Source organism: Carcharodon carcharias, chromosome 18, assembly GCF_017639515.1.
Source record: "Carcharodon carcharias isolate sCarCar2 chromosome 18, sCarCar2.pri, whole genome shotgun sequence".
In the NCBI taxonomy this organism is placed as follows: domain Eukaryota; kingdom Metazoa; phylum Chordata; class Chondrichthyes; order Lamniformes; family Lamnidae; genus Carcharodon; species Carcharodon carcharias.
In genome coordinates, this window is record NC_054484.1 from 108,371,349 (window position 1) to 108,393,752 (window position 22,404).

General features: G+C 44.7%; 1 protein-coding gene across 2 annotated transcripts in view; it reads right to left on the reverse strand.

Annotated features, from left to right (window-relative positions):
- Nucleotides 1–2,182: 2,182 nt before the first annotated feature.
- rab9a (RAB9A, member RAS oncogene family) overlaps nucleotides 2,183–22,404 on the reverse strand; it is a 51,425-nt gene continuing 31,203 nt past the window's right edge. The window contains exons 1-3 of one of the 2 annotated variants that reach the window (XM_041212024.1): nucleotides 19,779–19,886; nucleotides 7,255–7,282; nucleotides 2,183–4,815 (exon numbers count right to left, since the gene is read on the reverse strand). In XM_041212024.1, coding sequence (XP_041067958.1) covers nucleotides 4,172–4,777 — 606 coding nt within the window. In that variant the 5' untranslated portion in view covers nucleotides 4,778–4,815; nucleotides 7,255–7,282; nucleotides 19,779–19,886 and the 3' untranslated portion in view covers nucleotides 2,183–4,171. Of the gene's footprint in view, nucleotides 4,816–7,254; nucleotides 7,283–19,778; nucleotides 19,887–22,404 lie in introns of those variants that run through there. The other variant, XM_041212025.1, reaches the window with a different exon arrangement.

Genomic DNA, 22,404 nt, shown 5'->3' on the forward strand with positions numbered 1-22,404 from the left:
CCAACACCCCCTCCCCTCACTGCTTGCCTTCACATGGTCCATTTCTTCTCTTTCTCACCATTATTGGTGATGGGTGGTCAACCAGCATCTAGTATGAGCCCACAAACTTACAGCTACTTGACTTCTCTAACACAAAAACAGAATTACCTGGAAAAACTCAGCAGGTCTGGCAGCATCGGTGGAGAAGAAAAGAGTTGACGTTTCGAGTCCTCATGACCCTTCGACAGAACTTGACTTCTCTTCCTCCCATGTTTCTTCCTGTAGGGACAGTTCTCCAGTTTTGGCTCATCTACTCTAACAATGCCACTTTTCATACCAGTCTGCCTTTTCTGTGGTTGACCAGGGCCCTCACCCATATCCATTCCATTTCCTGCACTTCTCTTACACCTTCCTTCCCAGAACCATTGTAGGACTACCCACATGAACATTTAACAGATCCTCATTTCTTCCAAAAAACATCTTTCCTGTCCCTCCCCTTTCATCATTCCAAAGGGACCATTGACTTCACAACAACCCATTCCACTCTTCCATCAATCCCCAAACTCTTCCTACTTGACCTTCCTATGCAAACACAGGAGCTCCAACAACTGTCCTTTTCCTTCCCAACTCAAGGACAAACTATGATTGATTGCACAATTTAATGTCATTGTTATGCTGAACTTTTTTATTCCTGATTGCAACATGCTCTGGGTAAAAGCAGCTGAGATACCAACAATTGATGGGAAACTGGTCTGGGCCTTTGTTGACCAAGTAATTTTTGACCCCAGAGGTTTTAAAAACAAATAGGCTGCTGTGTGAACTAAAGCACCTTAGTAGAATTGCAAGTCCAAATGTAGGTAGTGCTGAGACAAAATAAGTACCAGGGCCTCATGCTTTTCTTGCTTTAACCAAGCTTAGAATTTGAAATGTGTGTAAGCTGATTAAGACTTAATGTAGGAAATGAGATTCTAACCTGGCATGGGCAATCAGATGGGTACATGAAACGATTACATTTGGACAACTCAGATAATAGCAAGGTAATGATTGGGTTAAATCAGTCACCATGGCTTTGTTGCTTGTAGAAAGTTTAAGAAGGGATTCCCTGAGCAGAGCTTGTAGAAATATTGTGTTGCATTGACTGACATGATACCTGGGGCTTGACCAAGGAATAGTAATGTGCAGATTGTGCTTCTCCCCAGGGCATAATGCTAATGCCATTGTGCATTGACACTTCTGCTCAGATTATCAGCATACGTCAAGCATTAGTTATGCTGAATAAAATATAATCACTGTCATCAGTAAGGGTATTACTTTGAATCATTTCAGAACTTGAGAATAAGGGTTAACGGGTAAATTGATACTACATCCCCAAATTCCACCACAATCCAAAGCCTCAAACATGTCTTCTGGATCAGTGATTTACTTAAACTTTAACATACCATATGCATCGCAAGCAAGGAAAAATCCTCTGCATTAGGGAAACTAAATGCAGATTGGGCGATCATTTTGAACACATCTGTTCAGTTCATAATCGTGACAATTTCTAGTCGTCATTTTAGTTCTCTATCCCACTTTGACCTCTGTCCTTGGTCCCCTACACTATTGCAACAAATCTCAAGGAACAGCAAACATATCTTTTGGTTAAGCAGTTGACCACCATCCAGATTCAACATTGATTTTATCAATTCTTTTCCTGTTAGCAGGTACTGGTAATAAATAAGCTGCTGTCGTTAACAGATCATTTAGACCCATCTTTTATTTCTTTACTTTTCTCATTACCAACCTCATTTTTGCCTTTGTTTCTCCTGCCAGAGACTGCTTAACCTATGTATTTTCAGTATTTTCCATATTTATTTTAGATTTGCAGCCCAGCATTGTTTTGCTTTAAGATCTTATCTGATAGCTTCACCCTCCTTAATTAGTGTCATCCAAGATTATGTGAAGTATTGGAATGGAGTTTGAATTTAACCTTCTGACTCAAAAGTCAGAATGTGACCATTGAGCAAAGGCTGAAACCTGAATCCAAAGCTCCAAGTCTTTGAGATAGACCTAGGTTTTCAAGTGAAAACTTCAATGGGAGATATTAAAAAATCAATGAGTAAAATGCAAAATGGAATGTGCAACTGATTTCCAAATTCTTAAAAACCTTACTTTGTAGGGAGTGTCAGTTACTGAAGAAAAAAAGACCAAAAGAATCAGCGAGTGATTGAATAATTTTATACAGCAATTAACAAAAGCAGTGATCAGAAAGTATGGTGACAGACTGGAAAGAGGATGTGTTTAGGAATGGTTACTCAATTCTTGGCAGAGGGAATTCAGTGATTTGTTAACAAATGTAACCCATACCAACATTAAAAGTTTACTTCCACTTCATAATTCAGCAGCACTTATCAGCCAAGGTTGACAGTAGAGATCCTAATGTGGTAAATGGGACAATTTAACTATTACAAGAAGAACATTTACTGCAAAGCTTAGAAATAAAGCACTTTTATTTTTGGATTTAATTCTGCCTTTCACTACTTTAATTGAATTGATTGTTTCATTAAGTATAGCCTGGTCCGGCCATTCAATAATAAATCTGTCATTGTGCTTAATAAACAGCTCTCTGCAAGAATATAATGGTTCATCGTGTTGGGTCTTCCAACTGCACTGCAGTGTGCTAAAATATAAGTTGCCTCAGTAATTCCCACAAGCTTTGTTCCTGCTCTCAACTGTGCTACTAACTATAGAAAGATACTACAGGGAGCAAAGGGAAAACTGGACAGCCAGGTTATATTGCACAGCTAATACCCAGCTAAGCAGCAGCAAGGTCTTTAAGCAGGCTTGCAACATATACTCTTGCTAGAGAAGTCCAAGTTGCACAAAGGGAAAAATGGAAAGGAAATAAACATTTTGTGGTAAAATATTCATATATTTTAAATTAAATTAAATTACCCAGCTTTGGCATGCAATGGAACATACTGCAGCAGGAAGAGCCAAAATCTTAAAATACTGAGCTACAAGCTAGCGTTTGTAAATTTAATCTCATTCAACAGATTCAAATCTTGGAAGATCTTTAGTCTCACCAATGTACACAAAGGTACAATTTAATAATTGGAGTAATTAAAAAGTCCAAGTCAGTCCAGTATGTGACAACATACCATTGCCCAAACTACAACAGCAGCAACTACAAGCAAAACTTGTTTTACATTAAACCCTGAGGAAAGAAAAAATGAATGCAAAAGGTGCTTCCTGTAATGGTGATGAACAGTTACTTTTTAATATATAAAGAAGAATTTAATTGAAATGATTTCAGTCCTCGACAAGTTATTTCAAAATACTCGGTACCTTTGTATCATTCCGTGTGATCCCAACACTTCTTAGCTTAGCTGTGCATTAACAAATTGAACCCTGGCAGTTGGCTAACCAAGCATTGTTGAGCAAACCTCTACATTTTCTCAAACTTAATGCAGCTACAATGGAATGGTATCTCACGGTTATTTGACATTGTAACATTCTGCAAACTTAAACCGAACTCAATATGTAGATGATGTTTCAGTACCTGCAAATACATTGTTCAACAGAAAAAATAATGATCAGTAGACTGTTTAGTTACACACTCGAAATTAGGGAATGAGAATAGACAGAAGGTTTCTATCCAAGACCAGTAAATAATTAGAACTTTATTTTATTTGCAAGGAAGGGGGAAAAAATCATTAACAGTCCACCCCAGCATATTTTAGGGTTAGATTAGGAGCACCAATACATAAAGGAGAATTTTATGGAACAAACAGTTTACACAAATGTTTAGAGTTAATTAAGTTCCAATTTCCCAACCATTATCCAAGTTACAGTATGGTTTTATGCACAAAATATTGTTATACTTAAGTTAAAAATACCAACACCAAATTCATTTTTTTTAAATTTAAAGCTTGTGTAGTTTTGCCATTTTTAAAAGTTGATTTTAAACTCTCAAAACCCTTTTGTCTAAATCTCATCATGTGGCCAATGAATAAGTCGATTACCCATGGAAAACTCGTCACATTAGCATTGTGCGTGTGTACATCCAAACCCTTTCACAACCAATGGAACCCAGGTTTTCAGCTGGTTGACATCAGTTTCCTCAAAACAGCTCCAGCAGATCTGTATGAACCCAATCAACACCAGTCAGTAAATCAATGGCACACAGTGGAAAGTTGATTGCATCTTCCAGTCAACAGCAGAAAGAGCTGTGTTTCTTCCCTCGGTTTAGATTCACTGTGTCTGTTTGCATGAAACTGTCAGATCTATCATCGGCAGCAAGAACTCGACGAACAGCTTCTTCAAAGGCCACTGCAACATTGGTAGCATCTTTTGCACTTGTTTCAAAATAAGGGTGGTTACCGTTCTCTTTGCACCAAGCCTGAGCCTCTTCTGTTGAAACTTGCCTTTCAGTGACATCAATTTTATTACCTAGAACCACAAATGGGAAACTATCTGGCTCCTTGACATCTGCGTAGTAGATGAATTCCTTTTTCCAATTGCCCAAATTTTGGAAGCTCTGGTGATCATCAACACTAAAAGTAAGGAGGCAACAATCAGAGCCTCGATAGAATGGTGTCCGAAGGCTCCTAAACCTCTCCTGGCCAGCAGTGTCCCATATCTGCATTGTCACATAATGTTCATCTACTTCCAAATCTTTGTTTAGAAACTCAACTCCTATTGTGTGAAATAGATGTATATCAAATTTATTGGTAACGTATCTATTCATGAGTGAACTTTTTCCCACTCCTCCATCTCCCAGTAGGATCACCTTCAGTAGAGTTGATTTTCCAGCCATGGCACCCTCAATTGTTTTAAATGAAGAAATCAAACAGCCTATAACAAAACACAAACAAAGGTTTTCATTGTCATCTGCTTCATTGAATATATAGTCTTTATATAGACTCAAAGTGATCAAAATGCATCACCACCCTGTGGCGCAATGTCAGTGGGATTCAATCTATCTATTAATTACAGTCAGATGTGAGAACCATTTGTCTGAGGAAGCGTGCATTGGGGGCTGGGGAGGGGGGAGAAAGAGTGGTGGGGAAGGGCAACATCAAATTATCCCACATTACTGTGATGAACCTCAAAGCAGTCAAATATCTTGTAACTTGCTCATTCCATCATTGGTTACAGAAATGAGTAATGAGGAGAACCTCTGAGCAGAATGCAACTTTACACACAGATGTCACTTCTCTGTGCAGGCACATTTTAAGTGTAATAGAGGAGCTTGATTTGTAAACAAAGTCTCTTAAGTTTAACAAAAAATCCTGCAGGGTATCAATGTGACAATTGAGTGCACAGAATGTTCGTATGTCTGAAAAGAATGGTCAGCATATTGAAAACCCAATGGAGAATGAGGGGTGGCACACCTACTCAAACATGGAAACAGTTGGAATTTAAGAATAGGAACTCAATGCCCGAAGATAGTCAAACTTTAAAACCTGGACTACTTTTTCCTAATAAAACAGCGTAACATGTGACTGCTCAAATATTTGGAAAGAATAAATCTTTCTTGATATAAATGTGTGTAAATATATTTTACCAAAATCAAGTGTGTACAGTCAGTTTACAAACAGCAGCGCAATACAATTTTTTCTTAAGCACCGCATAAGAACATAGGAAATAGGAACAGGAGTAGACCATTGGGCCCCTGGAGCCTGCCCTGCCATTCAATAAGATCATGGCCGATCATCTTGTTTCGATTTCCACATTCCCATCTAACCTCGATAACCTTTGATTCCCTTGCCTAACAAGAATCTATCTACCTCCCACCTTAGAAATATTCACCTCCATCACCTTCTGAGGCAGAGAATTCCAAAGTTGCACAACTCTCAAAAAATTTCCCCTCATCTCTGTCCTAAAAGGGTGACCCCTAATTTTAAAACAGTGCCCCCTACATGAGGAAACATCCTTTCCATGTCCACCTTGTCAAGGCCATTCAGGATCTTGTAAACTTCAATCAAATCACCCCTCACTCTTCTAAATTCCAGTGGAAACAAGCCCAGTCTGTCCAACCTTTCCTCATAAGACAACCCACTCATTCCAGGTATTAATCGAGTAAACCTCCTCTGAACCATCTCCAATACATTTACATCCTTCCTTAAATAAGGGGACCAAATCTGCACAAAGTATTTAAGGTGCGGTCTCACCAATGCCCTGTATAACTGAAGCATAACATCCTTACTTATATATTCAATCCTTCTCGTAAGGATAGCATTCTGTTAGCCTTCTTAATTACTTGCTGTACCTGTATACTAACTTTTTGTGACTCATGTACTAGAACACCTAGATCCCTTTGTACCTCAGAATTATGCAGCCGGTCTCCATTTAAGTAATACTCTGCCCTTTTGTTCTTCCTGTCAAAGTGTAAAACTTCACATTTTCCCACATTAATCTCCATTTTCCAGATCTTTGTCCCTCACTCAACCTATCTATATCCATCTACAACCTCATGTCCTCTTCTCAACATACTATCCTACCTATCTTTGTGTCATCTGCAAATTTAGCCACCATGTCTTCACTCCCCTTATCTAAGTCATTGATGTAGATCGTAAAAAGTTGAGGCCCCAGTAAAGACCCCTGTGGGACTCCACTCGTCACATCCTCTCAGTTTCATCGTGATCTGAACCCTTCAAGTTTGTGCTGAAATCTTGAAACAAGTTCTAGCAGCTTATTCTCACTGTAAAATACCAGATCTCTGTAAATAAATCTTGCTTCCTCTCACTTGACTCTAGGGTAGAGTGCTTACATCTGGCTGTGCCCTTCATTCCAATCATGTGAAATTACTAATTCCAGTGGCACAAATTTTTAATATCCATTTATGCACGTATATTTTAAGTTTCACCTTTATTTCTTCTGTGCATGCTTACATTAGTAGGAATGATGGTAAACTATTGCAATAAGACTTGTGCACTGAAATCAAATGCACCATCTTCAAGGATAAAACTGCATAACAAATCATGTATTTTAAATTGCAAGTAATCCCAACTTTCAAAAGGACTCCAAAATGCTAAGGTGAACTCAGTCCAAAGTTATCTGGACAGGTACAAAATTATGCTCTTGCTCTACAAATTGATATATACAATTCCCAAACACAAACTTTACAGTTAAAATAAGATCGTACTTTAGTTAGCAAATTATTCCTCACATCGTCCACTTTAAAAATGCACAAATGTAAACATTTTCAGCTTTCACATTTTAGCAAATTAACACTTACATTAAATATTAAGTTAGAAAGCCCAGCAGAGACTGAATTAAGTCATTCCTTACCTTTTCAGATTAATGCATCATTAGGTTCCTGTGTAGAAAAAGTTAAAAAGGTGAAAAATGGTTGTGTGGATTATATTACATTAATCAATTGTAAGATCTCATCACTGCTGAGCATTTATAAACCCCTCTATCTGTTGTATATAATTAATTATAGTGGTAATCCAAAATTGAATCTATATTTGTTTCTAACACAGTCAAACTGACAAAGTTCCAGTTGTTTACTTTTTAATATATAAAGCAGAATTGTTGTTTTGGCAGTGGCTCATATAATTTATACCAACATCAACACTGCCAGCACACCACCTACCACCACCACCCAACCCCCATTTCGCTCACTCACAAAAAGGTCACATCAGTAAATGCTTAGAACCAGGCAAGGTTTAGTCAATAGCCTCTTGCCAATTCTCACCAATTAGTTATGTAGCAGTGTGATATTATTGGTATACAGTTAATGCAGACCAGCTGCTTGAACCAAACAACAACAAAAAAAGAATAATTAGCTATGTTTGTGCTCAGTCTGATTTCAAACCCAGCCACCTCTTCGGTCTCATTTTGGAACTAACTCACACCCAATTCTACAAGTACTCAATGACTGTTAATCTAGCATATTTTAAAACGAGTGACTTAAATCAACCTTGAACATTCACGCAATTGGACTCATCAACCAACTAAGCGTAAGTCAAACAACTTCAAGAGAACTGGGAGAAAAAATGGAACTAGTCACAGCAAAACATTTCATAAAAATGACTTTTGTATCTGAAATGCATATTAGCACTGATCACTTTGAAAAAGGTCAAGAATCCCTTTTAATTGCATAGCAGTGGATCAACATCATAATCATTTCTGCATTCTTGTGGAAGGTGATCAATGTTTGATTTGTCACGCGACAAGAGCACAAAACATAATTAACATCTCAACACTACACTTGTGACATAATGGCTCCTTTTAGCTGCTCAACTTTATTTCAGTATTCATTAGCAATTAGCTCCACTTCAGTTCTGGAAATGACACTTGGGATAACTTAGTGAGAAGGAATGTCACCTCTTCCACATACAATGATACTACAAAAGATGGTTTACTCCAAATGTATTGCAAACAATGCAAGAAATGTGTTGACATTTTGACCCCTCCTGCACTTAATTTTGACTGCATTTAGGCACTCCATCTAAACATGGAATTAATTATGTGTAATAAAACCCAACTTAATTTTAACCTGAATGTACCCGTCGAGCAGCATAGTGCTTACTGCTTTCCAGAGCAAGGAAAAAGTGGTGGGCAACCCATGTGTTTGGTGCAATTACAATTGTTAGTCCTCTGACACACTATCCTGTTCACAGCATGTTTTACTTGTGAACGCCAGCACAGGCATGATGAGCTGAATGGCCTCCTTCTTTGCCATATGATTCTAGGTGCAAGTTTCATTCATAGGAAACTTGGTCTTCTTATGGAAATTGCCATTTTGTAGTGAAGTTAAAAGAATTGGATTAAAGTCTGAACTGTAATTGACACTTATAGTAGCTAACCATTCAGCAGACGAGCACTTGGATATTCATTTCTGCAAATCATATAATCCAATGTCAGTTATTCAGTTGAGGTGTTGGTTACAAGTCAAAATGCAAAGAATCATGAGTTTGAGATAAAGCCAGCAATATTCCTCATTGTCAGCCCAAAATACAAAATCATTCTTTCAAAAGCAAATAAAGGGTTTCATGATGTAGCAATATTGAAAGCTCAGGCATTGCCCATCAGCACCCACTTTAAAAAATAAAAAGAATCCCGTGATCAAGAATTGTGGCTCCCATGCTCGAATTTCAAAAGTAAGATTTTATGCATCAGCAATAGAAGGTGTTGCAAGTAAAGATGTAGCAACGCACTGCTTAACTATTTCATACCAGAACCTGGATGTAGCTTTTCAGCACTTGCACAGCATAAGATGGCAGTGTGAAGACTGAGTTTTCTATATTTAAATATGACAATTACTTACAGACTGATAAGATACCGAAGCAAAAACAGAAACAGAAATACCTGGAAAAACTCAGCAGGTCTGGCAGCATCGGCGGAGAAGAGTACAGGTGACGTTTCGAGTCCTCATGATCCTGGATCGGGGGGGGGGGGGGGGGGGGGGGGGCAAGGAGGGATGGGACCCGGGAAGGGGGTGCCGGGGGCCAGACCCCAGGTGGCAGAACTTGAGTGGGGGGGAGGGGGGGCTTGGCTGGGTTGGGATATCCAACCTCAAGTGTGGCGAGGTGGTGTTCAGACCCCGAGATTTTAAGGGGGGGTTGGGGGGGTGTGTGTGATGGCGGTGACAAGGGGTGGGTCAGACATCAAGTGGGATGGAGGGGTTCAGGCCTTGAATAGGGGGTGGACGGTGGTGGGGTCAGACCTCAACCGAGGGATGAGGAAGGAGGTTAGACCTCAAGGGGACTCAGTCCTCAAAGGGCTGGGGAGGGGGGCCCCGAGGGTGTTTGACCTCGAGAATGGGGGAGTGGGGTGGGGGAGAGACCTCCAGTATTTTTTAGCGGGGGAGGGGAGCAGCAGGGGTGTGCGGACAGCAGTCGGACCTCTGGTGGAGTGTGAGGGAGGTCAGACTTCGGGCAGTGGGAGTTGGACTTCGAGTGGAGGGTGTTCGTATCTCAGATGGGGAGGGTATGGGGGGCTGGTTGGACCTTGGGCACGGAAATGGGGGGGGGGTGGGGGGGATGGTGTGACAATGTGGAGGAGTACCAAGCCGGTGAGGGAGTCACATGGAGGGGTTCGGGGTGCTGGAGGAGTCTTGTGGGGGTACGGGGGTCGGTCTGGGTCTGTACAGTAGTTACCCAGACATTAGAAGAGGTTTTCATTCTTCTAACTTTTGGGTAAATATTTGTGTGTGACATTCAGAATCATCCAAAGTTTGAGATTTAAATTGCACTTTTAGATGGTTCCCAGGGCTGGGCAATTCCCCAGAACAAGACAATTATGGATGAGGGAAATCTTTTGAGCATCTTAACTCATCCATCCAGAAGCTCCCCAAAGCCCTGAACAGCATCTAATTATTCCAGGGCTTGCCCCTTCATCTGGGAATCCTTTCCTTGATCCCTCAAGAATTTCCTTTACTGGTTTTGAATCTTTGTCCCCTTGTTCTATGCTCAATTTTAAACTAATATTCTGGATTTACTTTCCTCACACATTTAACTATATCAGCTCGCAGACTCTTTCTACGTTGAGAAACCCAACCATGTTTCTTCTCATAATTTTGACGTCTAACAACAGAAACCAGTCTCCTGGCCATCAAGCTCTGGGACACCCTACTCAGTATTCCCCTTCCCCACTTCCAATATTGGTGCTAACAAGCAATCCTTTTCTACCCTCCTAGTCACTCGCATGGTTTACCCAGAATCTCCACAACTGAGTATGATTAATAACCTCTCATGCAGACTTCACCAAATATCTTGTTGAAGTTTTCGTATTTTATGTAGGGCACTCCTCAACCTATTTTAGACATTACTTCCTTAAAGAAGTCGAAAAGGTCAGTCAGGTATTATTTTTCTCCGATGAAAACAAAAACTGTGGATGCTGTAAATCTGAAACAAAAACAAAAAACACTGGAAAAACTTAGCAGGTCCGACAGCATCCGTGGAGAGAGAAGCAGAGTTAACGTCTCGAGTCCATATGACCTTTCTTCATTATTTTTCTCTGAATCCATGTTGCCTACTATTTAACATACAATTAACAACTGTGTACACCCTTCAAATTTACTCCTGATAGCACATGTAAATAATTAAAGTGAGACTAATGTTTTATCAGTGCTTTAAAATATAAGCACATTGGCCAGTTTGCAATCTCTCATGTCTCCTTCATCATGGCCCTGAGCTCCTCACAGACCTCCTCCCTATTCTCTTCAGCACTCTGGGATAAATACATCCCTGATTTGTTTTGAGCCATTTTAGCTTCTATTGGACTGCATATTGCTTATATTGAATTTGAAGTTACCGGTTTTACTTTTGAGTCATATCAGAGGTGAGTTGGATTAGTCAGGGGAGAGCCTATTTATTTCTTCCCTCATCAGATTAGGGGGTAAGGAAGGAATCACCCAGAATATTTTATGTTTGTCCTCAATTTCAATTTTATTTTCAACTTGTGGTTATCACTGCTTCTGACTGATCTCTTATTGCTTTAGCATTGCAGGAATACTTTTACTGTAAAGCTTATCCTCTATGCTTTTTACTGCTCTTCTTTACACCTCTGGCCACCCTTTAACTTGTCCACTTCATTATATTCATTGCAGTGAATTCCTTTTCCTTGTCTGGGTCTGTAGTTATAATTTTTCCTCTTTATAATGCTTTTAATTTGTTGATCCATTTTTGGGTCACGTTTGTTTAATTGAAGCTTGTTGATTTTATATTTATCAGTCTGAGCATTATACCTTGAAAAGGTTTTCCACTAGTCTTCTGCTCAAGTGAACCTCAGCTAAATACATATTTAATAAATGTAAGAAAACAACAACCTGTATGCTGATCATGTTGCCTCAGCACCTTTCTCAGCCAGTTAAAGATATCTGGAAACAATCCTTATTCAGGAAGGAGTGGCAAGGAAAATAATCCATTTGACGATGGGTATACAGTATATTGTATAAAATCATATGCAACACAGAGGCATGGCGGCACATATTTTTGGAACAGTAACGCAAAAGAAAGTTGGGGCAGAAATTTCCAATCTCAGCCGTGCCAAATATTCCCCTATAGAAGGAAGGGAGGAAACGAGGAAGATCTTAAGCCTCTCCCCGAACTGTGTTTCAGAATAGTATTATCAGATAGTTATCTGCAGTATTAGATTATTGAACCAATAACCTGCCTGCATGCCCACCTATGTTGCACAATGCAAGTACAAAATAAGAACTGTATACTTGACAAATTTTATGACTGCACACATCTTGCGTCTACAAAATCTTCTATCCCTTTGTCAAGTTTCTGTCAACTTTTTCCATTCAAAAGTCCCATCTCCACATTTGTAATGGCATTTAAGACCATACGACATAGGAGAAGTAGGCCATTCGGCCCATCGAATCCACTCTGCCATTCAATGAGATCATGGCTGATCTGATAATCCTCAACTCCACTTTCCTGCCTTTTCCCCATAACTCATGATTCCCTTACTGATTAAAAATCTGTATCTCAGCCTTGAATATACTTAACAACTCAATCTCTACAGCCCTTTGATTCACCAACCTCAGAAGAAATTCCTCATCTCTATCTTAAATGGGTGATCCCTTACTCTGAGATTAAACCCACTGATCCTAGACTCCCCAACAAGGACAAACAAGCATCTACCGTGTCAAGCCCCTTAAGAATCTTATGTGTTTCAATAAGGTTGTATCTCATTCTTCTAAACTCCAATGTATACAGGCCCACCCTAATCAACCTCTCCTCATAAGAAAATCCCTCCATAGCCTAGGGGTCAACCTAGTGAACCTTCTCTAGACTGCCTCCAATGCCAGTACATCTTCCCTTAGACAAGGGGATCAAAACTGCTCACAGTATTCTAGGTGTGGTCTAACTAGTGCCTTGTATAGTTTTAGGAAGACTTCCCTATTTTTATATTCCATTCCCTTTGAAATAAAGGCCAACATTCCATTTGCCTTCCGTATTACCCGGTGAACTTGCATGCTAATCTTTTGCGATTCATGCACAAAGGCCCCCAAATCCCTGTGCTTAAGCTTTCTGCAGTCTTTCTCCATGTAAATAATATTCAGCTCCTCTATTCTTCCTGCCAAAGTGCATAACCTCACATTTTCCCACATTATATTCCATCTGCCAAGTTTTTGCCCACTCACTTAACCTGTCTCTATCTTTCTGTCATCCTCACCACTTGACTTCCCACCTATTTTTGTGTCATCCGCAAACTTGGTGATAGTACATTCACTTCCCTCATCCAAGTCATTAATATATATTGTAAATAATTGTGGCCCCAGCACTGATCCCTGTGGCACTCTACTAGTTACAGGTTGCCATCCTGAAAGTGCCCCCCTTATCCCAACTCTATGCCTTCTATTAGTTAGCCAATCCTCTATCCATGCTAATGTACTACCCCCAACACCATGGGCTCCTGTCTTATTAAGTAGCGTTATGTGTGGTACCTTATTGAGTGCCTTTTGGAAATCCAAATATATTACATCTACTGGTTCCCCTTTATCTATTCTGCTTATTACCTTTTCAGAGAATTGTAATAAATTTGTTAGGCATGATTTACCCTGTAAATGTGTTAAGATGAAAGTCAGTATGCCAGTCTGATGAGCCCCACTAACATTTTCCAGAATTTCCCTTCTCACCAGCTATGCACCCATCCTGACCTGTTGCCAAAGCAGAGCTCAGGTGAAATTGCTAAGGGGACCAGGATGATTATAGCCAGAGTTTTGATTCAGATTAGAGGTGAGTTGGATTAGTCAAGTCAGTGGAGTTAATGGACTATATGTCAGTTCACAATTCAACTCGATATCGGTCTAGAGTTATTTCAAAACTTGCACTGATATAGCATGTTTAATACACAATGTCCCAAAGCAATTTACAAAGTAGAAGGATGAACATAATTACAAGCCACAGAAACAAGTTTAGAACTCTTAGGGAGGGAGAAGGCTTTTCAGGTTTCTGAAGAGAGAGAGAAAACAGCCAGCGGCATTTGCACAGGAAATTGTAGCGAGCATGGCCAAAAAGCAGAGTCAGAAACTGTTGGGTGGAGGAAGGGTTACACAGGATGCAAGAGTTGAAAAACAGAAGGGTTAGGGAGAAAAGTATATTTCAATAGGTAGCAGAATTATGGTCATGGGGGAATTTAAAGGTGAACATAAGGATTTTAAAATTAAGATGTGTTAGGAGGGACGGAAAGCTTGAGAATGGGAGTGAACACAGACTGAGAAGAAGCTCAGGGTCAAGTAGGACTCCATGGTCTTCAGCCTGGAGTAATAGACCAGGGAGGAAAATGGAATCAGTTTTATGTAAGCAGAGTTCCTTTAAGCACTGAGAATGGTGACTGTGGTCATTCCTTCTGGCTGAAGGAAAATTGTGACTCATCTAGATAAGCAGTCTCAACACAGAAGCACCGCTAGGGTTGAGGTAAATGGCAAAGTAGAGCTGGGCAACTATGTACAGATGGAAGTTGATTCCATGCTTGTGGATATTATACGTAAATAAGGAAGAATTGACAAGGCTGTTGACCAAATACACTTTTCCATTTTTGCAAATAAGGCAATCGAGTTCTCCTTTAACTCTAAGGGCTACTGCTCTGACTGTGCTAAGTTCTTAGCAATTGCTCCATTTCTGGACTATGTCACAATCTGCCTTGAGACTTACCTATCAAACCTTAATGCGCAATCAACCCTTAACGGTATATAGTTATACTTCTGACCAGCTTATCGGAGATTCTTTTCACAGAGAGATTTAGTGCAGACAATATTTTCTATGAAACCTGAATTCTGTAACATTCACATGTATATGCCGCTCCAGACCAGAGTCCATTACTTCTGTTATTCCACTTCTTTGCCTCTCAGCCTCTTAACAGCCTAAATGGTTATAACCTCACTGCAATTCCTGGGACCTGGCTATCACATATCCTACAATCGTAGTTACATATTAAAAGTATTTCATTGGTTGTAAAGCACAGACATCCTAAGCTACAAAAGGTGTTGCATAAATGCAAGCTTTCTTTTTCTCCGCACTCTTTTCCATCATCCAGACCTGCCATTTCTTCTCCCTCCCAGATAATTAACCCTCGTCCCCTTCACCACTAATCCTCTGCTTTCAAAATCTCCTGCAGCTGTTCAAGATTTGAACCCAGATTATAAATCCACTACTATCCTCATGCCCCTCAGTCTTTCATGAAGGACCCATGGGCAGCAATACCCCATGTTTCTTTGTAGCTAACATTTCTGCCCAGTACAGCTGCAAGAAACAAAACTCGAAACCTTTACCCCAACCAACCTACTCTAACCACCATTGTTGCCTTAGATCTCCCAGTGGACAAATCACCATCTCCTCTCCATACTTCCCACCAGAATATTCATTCGCTTCTGACCAAACTTATTGTGGGTTATTGCATTGATTATGACTTTAACTGAGATTTAGCTCACAGGTGAGAACACCCACCCGTCCACCTTACCAATCCTGTGGGTGGGCAGGTTAAGATTAGTCCTAGTCACTGAATCACACCTTGTGCCTCCCTCAGAGCTTCTGGTGGTTCTCCTTTGAGCACTTTCACCACTCCTTCAAAACACTTGTCAAGCGCAACCCCACCCCCACCCCCCCAACCATCAAACAACCCAAGCCTTATCCCGAAACAGGAATCCTCAAACTACACTGATAAACTCCAAATGCATCGTGATTTCAATCTTCATTTTAGTCTTCCCTTGACCTCTCCTCTGATTTCATTGCTCTCTTCTCCCTTTTGTGCTAACCCTGTGGTAATAAACCCTCCTCCTCAGTCACTTATAATTGGACTTTCTAAGTCACATCTGTCTGGCCTTTGGCTTTCAATTCACCATAATACTTCAGCAGCCACTGATATACATAACCACATCTCAGGGGGTCAGTTAGCTCAGTTGGCTGGATGGCTGGTATGTGATGCAGAGTGGCGCCAACAGCACGGGTTCAATTCCTGTACCGCCTTCTCAATCTCACCTGGGGTGTGGTGATTCTTGGGTTAAACTCACCATCAGTCATCTCTCTCTGATGGGAGCAGCCTAATGTCCTCTGGGACTCTGACAGCTTTTGCTTTTTTTTGTCACTTCCTCATGTAGAGATTTGATGCCCACGTGTCAAAACCCTTTACTCTATCCTATCTATGTTAACCCTCTGATTTGGCATCTATTTCACTTATGACAAAGCAGCACAAACTTGAGCATATCTGGCTTCTACATTTCCACTAAGGATACTCAGCTCTACCTCCCCACTATCTCTCCACCTGGACTCATTTGGACAAGACTGCTTGTTCAACTTCCAATGGTGAATGACCAGTTAAACATTAGGAAAAAACGATTGTCATCGAGCCCCTAGACGAATCCAGAGTGCTCACTACACTAGTATCTTATTTGACCGAGCAGAGTGCTTAACCCCATGACCTCCTCCAGACCTGCAACCCTCCCATAATTGTGACTCTGACTTTTGTGTACGCCACCACTTCTTTCAGCTTGAGGCTCACATTCTACAATCCCCTCCCTAAATCCTTCCATTTCTCCTCAAAACCCATCACATGACCAATTTTTGCTGGCCACAATTACCTACCCCTTTGGCTCACAATCCATTTTGCCCAGTAATGCCTGCCAAGTGCCTAGGGACATTTTTCTATGTTAAGGCCACTTTGCAAAATGCAAGCTGCTGTTACCTTTCTTGCCTCCACAGTATCCAAAACAATTGGTTGGTTATTTGAGCATACCTTGCAGGTGTATGAATCAACTTGAATGCACAACTGCTTTAGTGACATATGGTGCTCTGCAACACTCTGAGCATCCTGAACACCGAACAGCATGCTAGAGCTAATATGTTGCTGGAAACCAACTCAATTTGCCCTTCACACAAAGTCAAATGATGCATTTGGTAACAAAAAAAAACTAACAATTCTTGAAAGCAGCCTTTGACAACCAAGTATGGCAATGAATACTTTGTATACTGCTTCCAAGTACTGTAATGAGTTTCAGTACATACTAATATATAAGCATAATTTGCCTGAAAATGAACTAGGCAACACTATTAATAACCGGATCAAGTCTAATCTCCCATTACAAAAACAGAAAATGCTGGAAAAACTCAGCCGGTTTAACAGTAGCTGTGGAGAGAAAGACAGGGTTAACATTGAGTCCATATGACTTCTTCAGAGCCGATGCTGTTGGACCTGCTGAGTTTTCCCAGCATTTCCTGCTTTGGTTTGATTTCCAGCATCCGCAGTATTTTGCTTTTATCTTAGGCTCCAATCTCTCATTATATCCTTTTGCTTTTTAGCATTTCAGTCTGAAGAGTTTTAAAGTTTGGCTAGAGAGGCTGTGAAACAGCAACATCTTTCTCCCTTTCCCCAACTGACATTGCTGAATGCTTCCAGCCTGTAGCTCATCTGCCCTTTGGCAGAATTCCAGCTAGGGTGGCAGCCACATTAACGATATCACAGTCTCACGGGGAGAAGGTAAAATCACAACAAACAGACACCAGTGACTGATCCCAGGCCGGATTGCATTTTAACTACACTGACAACTGCCCAATTAGCAACAACAAAGGAACTGGCAGGGGCCCAAGTATTTTAACTGGGGGGGGTGGGGGGTGGTGGTGTTTGGGGCAGGTGGGGTGGGATGAGTGGTTTGGGGGCGTGGGTAGGATGGAGCGGGGGGGGTTGGAGGGTTGGAGGGTGGGTACGGGGGGGTAAGGGGGGTGCAAATGCCTGATTTCCAATCAAGGTTCTCCACTCAAAACACACGAGGTGGATCAGCCCTGTCAGCGCCATGATAACCATCACTGAGAGCCCCAATGCTACACCCACCCTCCCTCCCTCCCTCAGGGCCCCGGTGCTGCACCCACCCTCCCTCCCTCCGGGCCCCGGTGCTCCTCCCTCCGGGCCCCGGTGCTCCTCCCTCCGGGCCCCGGTGCTCCTCCCTCCGGGCCCCGGTGCTCCTCCCTCCGGGCCCCGGTGCTCCTCCCTCCGGGCCCCGGTGCTCCTCCCTCCGGGCCCCGGTGCTGCTCCCTCCGGGCCCCGGTGCTGCTCCCTCCGGGCCCCGGTGCTGCTCCCTCAGGGCCCCGGTGCTGCTCCCTCAGGGCCCCGGTGCTGCTCCCTCAGGGCCCCGGTGCTGCTCCCTCAGGGGCCCCGGTGCTGCTCCCTCCGGGCCCCGGTGCTGCTCCCTCAGGGCCCCGGTGCTGCTCCCTCCCTCCCTCAGGGCCCCGGTGCTGCTCCCTCAGGGCCCCGGTGCTGCTCCCTCAGGGCCCCGGTGCTGCTCCCTCCCTCCCTCAGGGCCCCGGTGCTGCTCCCTCCCTCCCTCAGGGCCCCGGTGCTGCTCCCTCCCTCCCTCAGGGCCCCGGTGCTGCTCCCTCCCTCCCTCAGGGCCCCGGTGCTGCTCCCTCCCTCCCTCCGGGCCCCGGCGCTGCTCCCTCCCTCCGGGCCCCGGTGCTGCTCCCCCCCTCAGGGCCCCGGTGCTGCTCCCTCCCTCAGGGCCCCGGTGCTGCTCCCTCCCTCAGGGCCCCGGTGCTGCTCCCCCCCTCAGGGCCCCGGTGCTGCTCCCTCCCTCAGGGCCCCGGTGCTGCTCCCCCCCTCAGGGCCCCGGTGCTGCTCCCTCCCTCAGGGCCCCGGTGCTGCTCCCTCCCTCAGGGCCCCGGTGCTGCTCCCTCCCTCAGGGCCCCGGTGCTGCTCCCTCCCTCCCTCAGAGCCCCGGTGCTGCTCCCTCCCTCCCTCAGGGCCCCGGTGCTGCTCCCTCCCTCAGGGCCCCGGTGCTCCTCCCTCCCTCAGGGCCCCGGTGCTGCTCCCTCCCTCCCTCAGAGCCCCGGTGCTGCTCCCTCCCTCAGGGCCCCGGTGCTGCTCCCTCCCTCAGGGCCCCGGTGCTGCTCCCTCCCTCAGGGCCCCGGTGCTGCTCCCTCCCTCCCTCAGAGCCCCGGTGCTGCTCCCTCCCTCAGGGCCCCGGTGCTGCTCCCTCCCTCCCTCAGGGCCCCGGTGCTGCTCCCTCCCTCCCTCAGGGCCCCGGTGCTGCTCCCTCCCTCCCTCAGGGCCCCGGTGCTGCTCCCTCCCTCCCTCCGGGCCCCGGTGCTGCTCCCTCCCTCCCTCCCTCAGGGCCCCGGTGCTGCTCCCTCCCTCCCTCAGGGCCCCGGTGCTGCTCCCTCCCTCAGAGCCCCGTTGCTGCTCCCTCCCTCAGAGCCCCGGTGCTGCTCCCTCCCTCAGGGCCCCGGTGCTGCTCCCTCCCTCCCTCCCTCCGGGCCCCGGTGCTGCTCCCTCCCTCCCTCCGGGCCCCGGTGCTGCTCCCTCCCTCCCTCCCTCAGGGCCCCGGTGCTGCTCCCTCCCTCCCTCCCTCCGGGCCCCGGTGCTGCTCCCTCCCTCCCTCCCTCAGGGCCCCGGTGCTGCTCCCTCCCTCCCTCCGGGCCCCGGTGCTGCTCCCTCCCTCCCTCCGGGCCCCGGTGCTGCTCCCTCCCTCCCTCCCTCAGGGCCCCGGTGCTGCTCCCTCCCTCCCTCAGGGCCCCGGTGCTGCTCCCTCCCTCCCTCCCTCCGGGCCCCGGTGCTGCTCCCTCCCTCCCTCCGGGCCCCGGTGCTGCTCCCTCCCTCCCTCAGAGCCCCGGTGCTGCTCCCTCTCTCCCTCCCTCCGGGCCCCGGTGCTGCTCCCTCCCTCCCTCCGGGCCCCGGTGCTGCTCCCCCCCTCAGGCGGACAGTAGACGCTGTGGCACCAGCCGGGAGAAATTATCCGGCCTGTGTGAATAATAAATGCGCAGCGACAGAGAGAGAGAGAGAGAGGCGGCCGCCCAGTTAGGGCGGGGCCCTGAGGACCTGCGGCCCCGACCCCGGCCTCGGCCTCTCCCCCGGCCCCGGACACTTACCGCTCGCGCTGACGGCGCTTTTTCCCGGCTCCATCGACACCACCACCCCACCACCGTCCCCCACATCCGGGCCTCCAGACACCGGAAACTGCGTCATCTGGCCACGTGACCCTGTGTCAGCTGATACGCGCCCCGCCCCCCCCCCGGGAATCACGTGATGGGCAGCCTCTGCGCACGCGCGCGCACACCCAGCTGGACACAAACATGACTTGTCAGCTTCACCAAACAATGCTGCGACAGCAAAATCCTGCAGCTGCTGCTGGGGAACCCCCGGCAGGTCCATCAGCGTCTGCACAGAGTGAGACACAGACACACTTAACATTCCGAGTCCATGTGACTCTCCAACACAAATAAGTAAAAATAGACATTTCACCTCTTGTGTTTTTCCTTAGTCCTGACCAAGGGTCACACGGACTCGGCACGTTAACTCTGGCCCTCTCCACAGATGCTGCCGGACCTGCTGAGGTCCCCCAGGTAGTTTTGTTTTCGTTCCACAGTATTTTGCTTTGGTTATAAAGCACCGGTTCGGTCCCAACTGGAGTACTCGTGTCCAATTCTGGGCACCACGTTCAGGAAAGGAGGGCGGGTACAGAAAAGATTCGCAAGAATGGTTCCAAGGATAAGGGACTTCAGTTACGTGAATAGATTGGCGAAGGTGGGGCTGTTCTCCCCAGAGAAGACTGGGAGGAGATTTGACGGAGGTGTTCAAAATCATGGCAGGTGTCATGAAGCTGTTAATGTATATAATACTAGGAAATAGAGGTTTTGTCTGTGGGTGCATCTTAACTGCATTAAAGTCAGCTCGTCTGGGTGCTTTGATGCGTCCTAATTGTGAGATGGAAGACAGAGTGTATTTGCATTTTTGAATAAAGCATTCAAGTGGGGTGAAAACTGACACCTATCTAGCAGGTACCAAGCAAATATGTTTATATTACTAATCAAATTGGTACTATGAGAGGGGTTTTATTGTTAGAAAGGTTTAGTTCAGAGGTTGGTGATACAATGAGAATTTATATTCAATGGGCTGTGCTCAGTATAACTTCAGCAGTTTTGTGTGCGCAGGGCAGAGGCAATGTGAGATCAAAAGCAGCTGTAAGCCTCCAACTGTCTCCACAGGAACCAAAGTGAAAAGAACCTCTTTTGAACTCATAAGGTGAAAATGCTTTGCTTGGTGTTTGGTTAAGTCTATGGGTTGCTGTTGCCTTAATGGAGATTAGTTTGGGAATTTGTTAAAAGTTATGATAGTAGTAATTTGTAGCCATGTGTATATATATTTTAACCTGTGTAAATTAATAAAATGTTTCATTTAGTTTCATGTAAAACCTTGAGAACTGGTGGTCTGATTCCTGAATTTAGAGTCACATCTCAAACACAACACTTAAACTTCTAGGTTATGACAGTGTTTAAAGTTTCCCTTTGGGGTTTTTAAATAACTCAGCTTTAGCAACTGCTCAGTCATAACAGGGGTCTAGACAGAATAGATAGAGAGAAACTGTTTCCATTGGTAGAAGGGTCAAGAACCAGTCACACGGACTTAATCTGATTGATAAAAGAAGCAATGGCGACATGAGGAAAATCTTTCTGACACAGCAAGTTGTTAGAATCTGGAATGCAGTGCCTGTGAATATGGTTGTCATGAAAGCATAATAATTTTCATAATATTTTTCTGGTTTATTGTGAAGTAGGTTTATGGTGGGTAAGTATAGTTGGGTCTGTCTATGTGTGATGTAATTACATTGGTGTCCAGTCAACTGCAACCTTTAACTCATCAAAAGAACCTAGGTGCTTGACATGCTTATGAGTAAACATAGATGCTGGCTTAGCATGTAAGGTGTGAAGGAAATTTGCATTTTCAGATAAATGAAGGGAGATTTGGAGTTCAAAAGAATCTCAGTCTCTTTACAACTAAACAGATAACTAGCCAGGAGAGTGCAAGACGAGGACCCTGGGACAGACAGTCAGCAGTACCTAGAGGATCTAGTATCTAATCTATACTCAGGTAGGTGTAAGGGTAAAGTAAAAGGAGGGGTCTATTTTCTATTTATTTAAGATATGTCTTGGGAACTCAGTCCTGTGCAATGCGGGAAATCCTAGAAGCTCCTGACTGTCTGGATGACCACGTGTGCAGGAGGTGCCTCCGACTGGAGCAACTCGCGCTCCAGGCTTTGGAGCTTGAGCAGCAGCCGGGGGCACTTCGGTGCATTCACAAGGCCGAGAGGTTCATGGACAGCACGCTTCAGGACGTAGTCACCCTGCAGCTTAAGGAAGTGCAAGCAGAGAGGGGATGGGTGACCGCCAGACTGAAGAAGGGAACTAGGTAGGTATTGAGGGAGTCCCCTGAATGCATCTCGCTTGCAAACCATTTTTCAGTCTTGGAAAACGGTGATGGTGACGGTTTCTCTCTGGAGGCCAACCAGAGCCAAGGCCTTGACACGGTGGGTGGCCCAGCTGCTCAGGGGGGGAGGAAGAAGTGTGGAGGGGCAAGGGTAGTAGGGGACTCATTAGTAAGGGGAGTAGACAGGCACGTCTGTGGCCATAGATGTGACTCCAGGATGCTATGTTGCCTCCTGGGTGCCAGGATCAAGGATGTCACAGAACGGCTGAAGGCGGGGGGGGGGGGTGAACA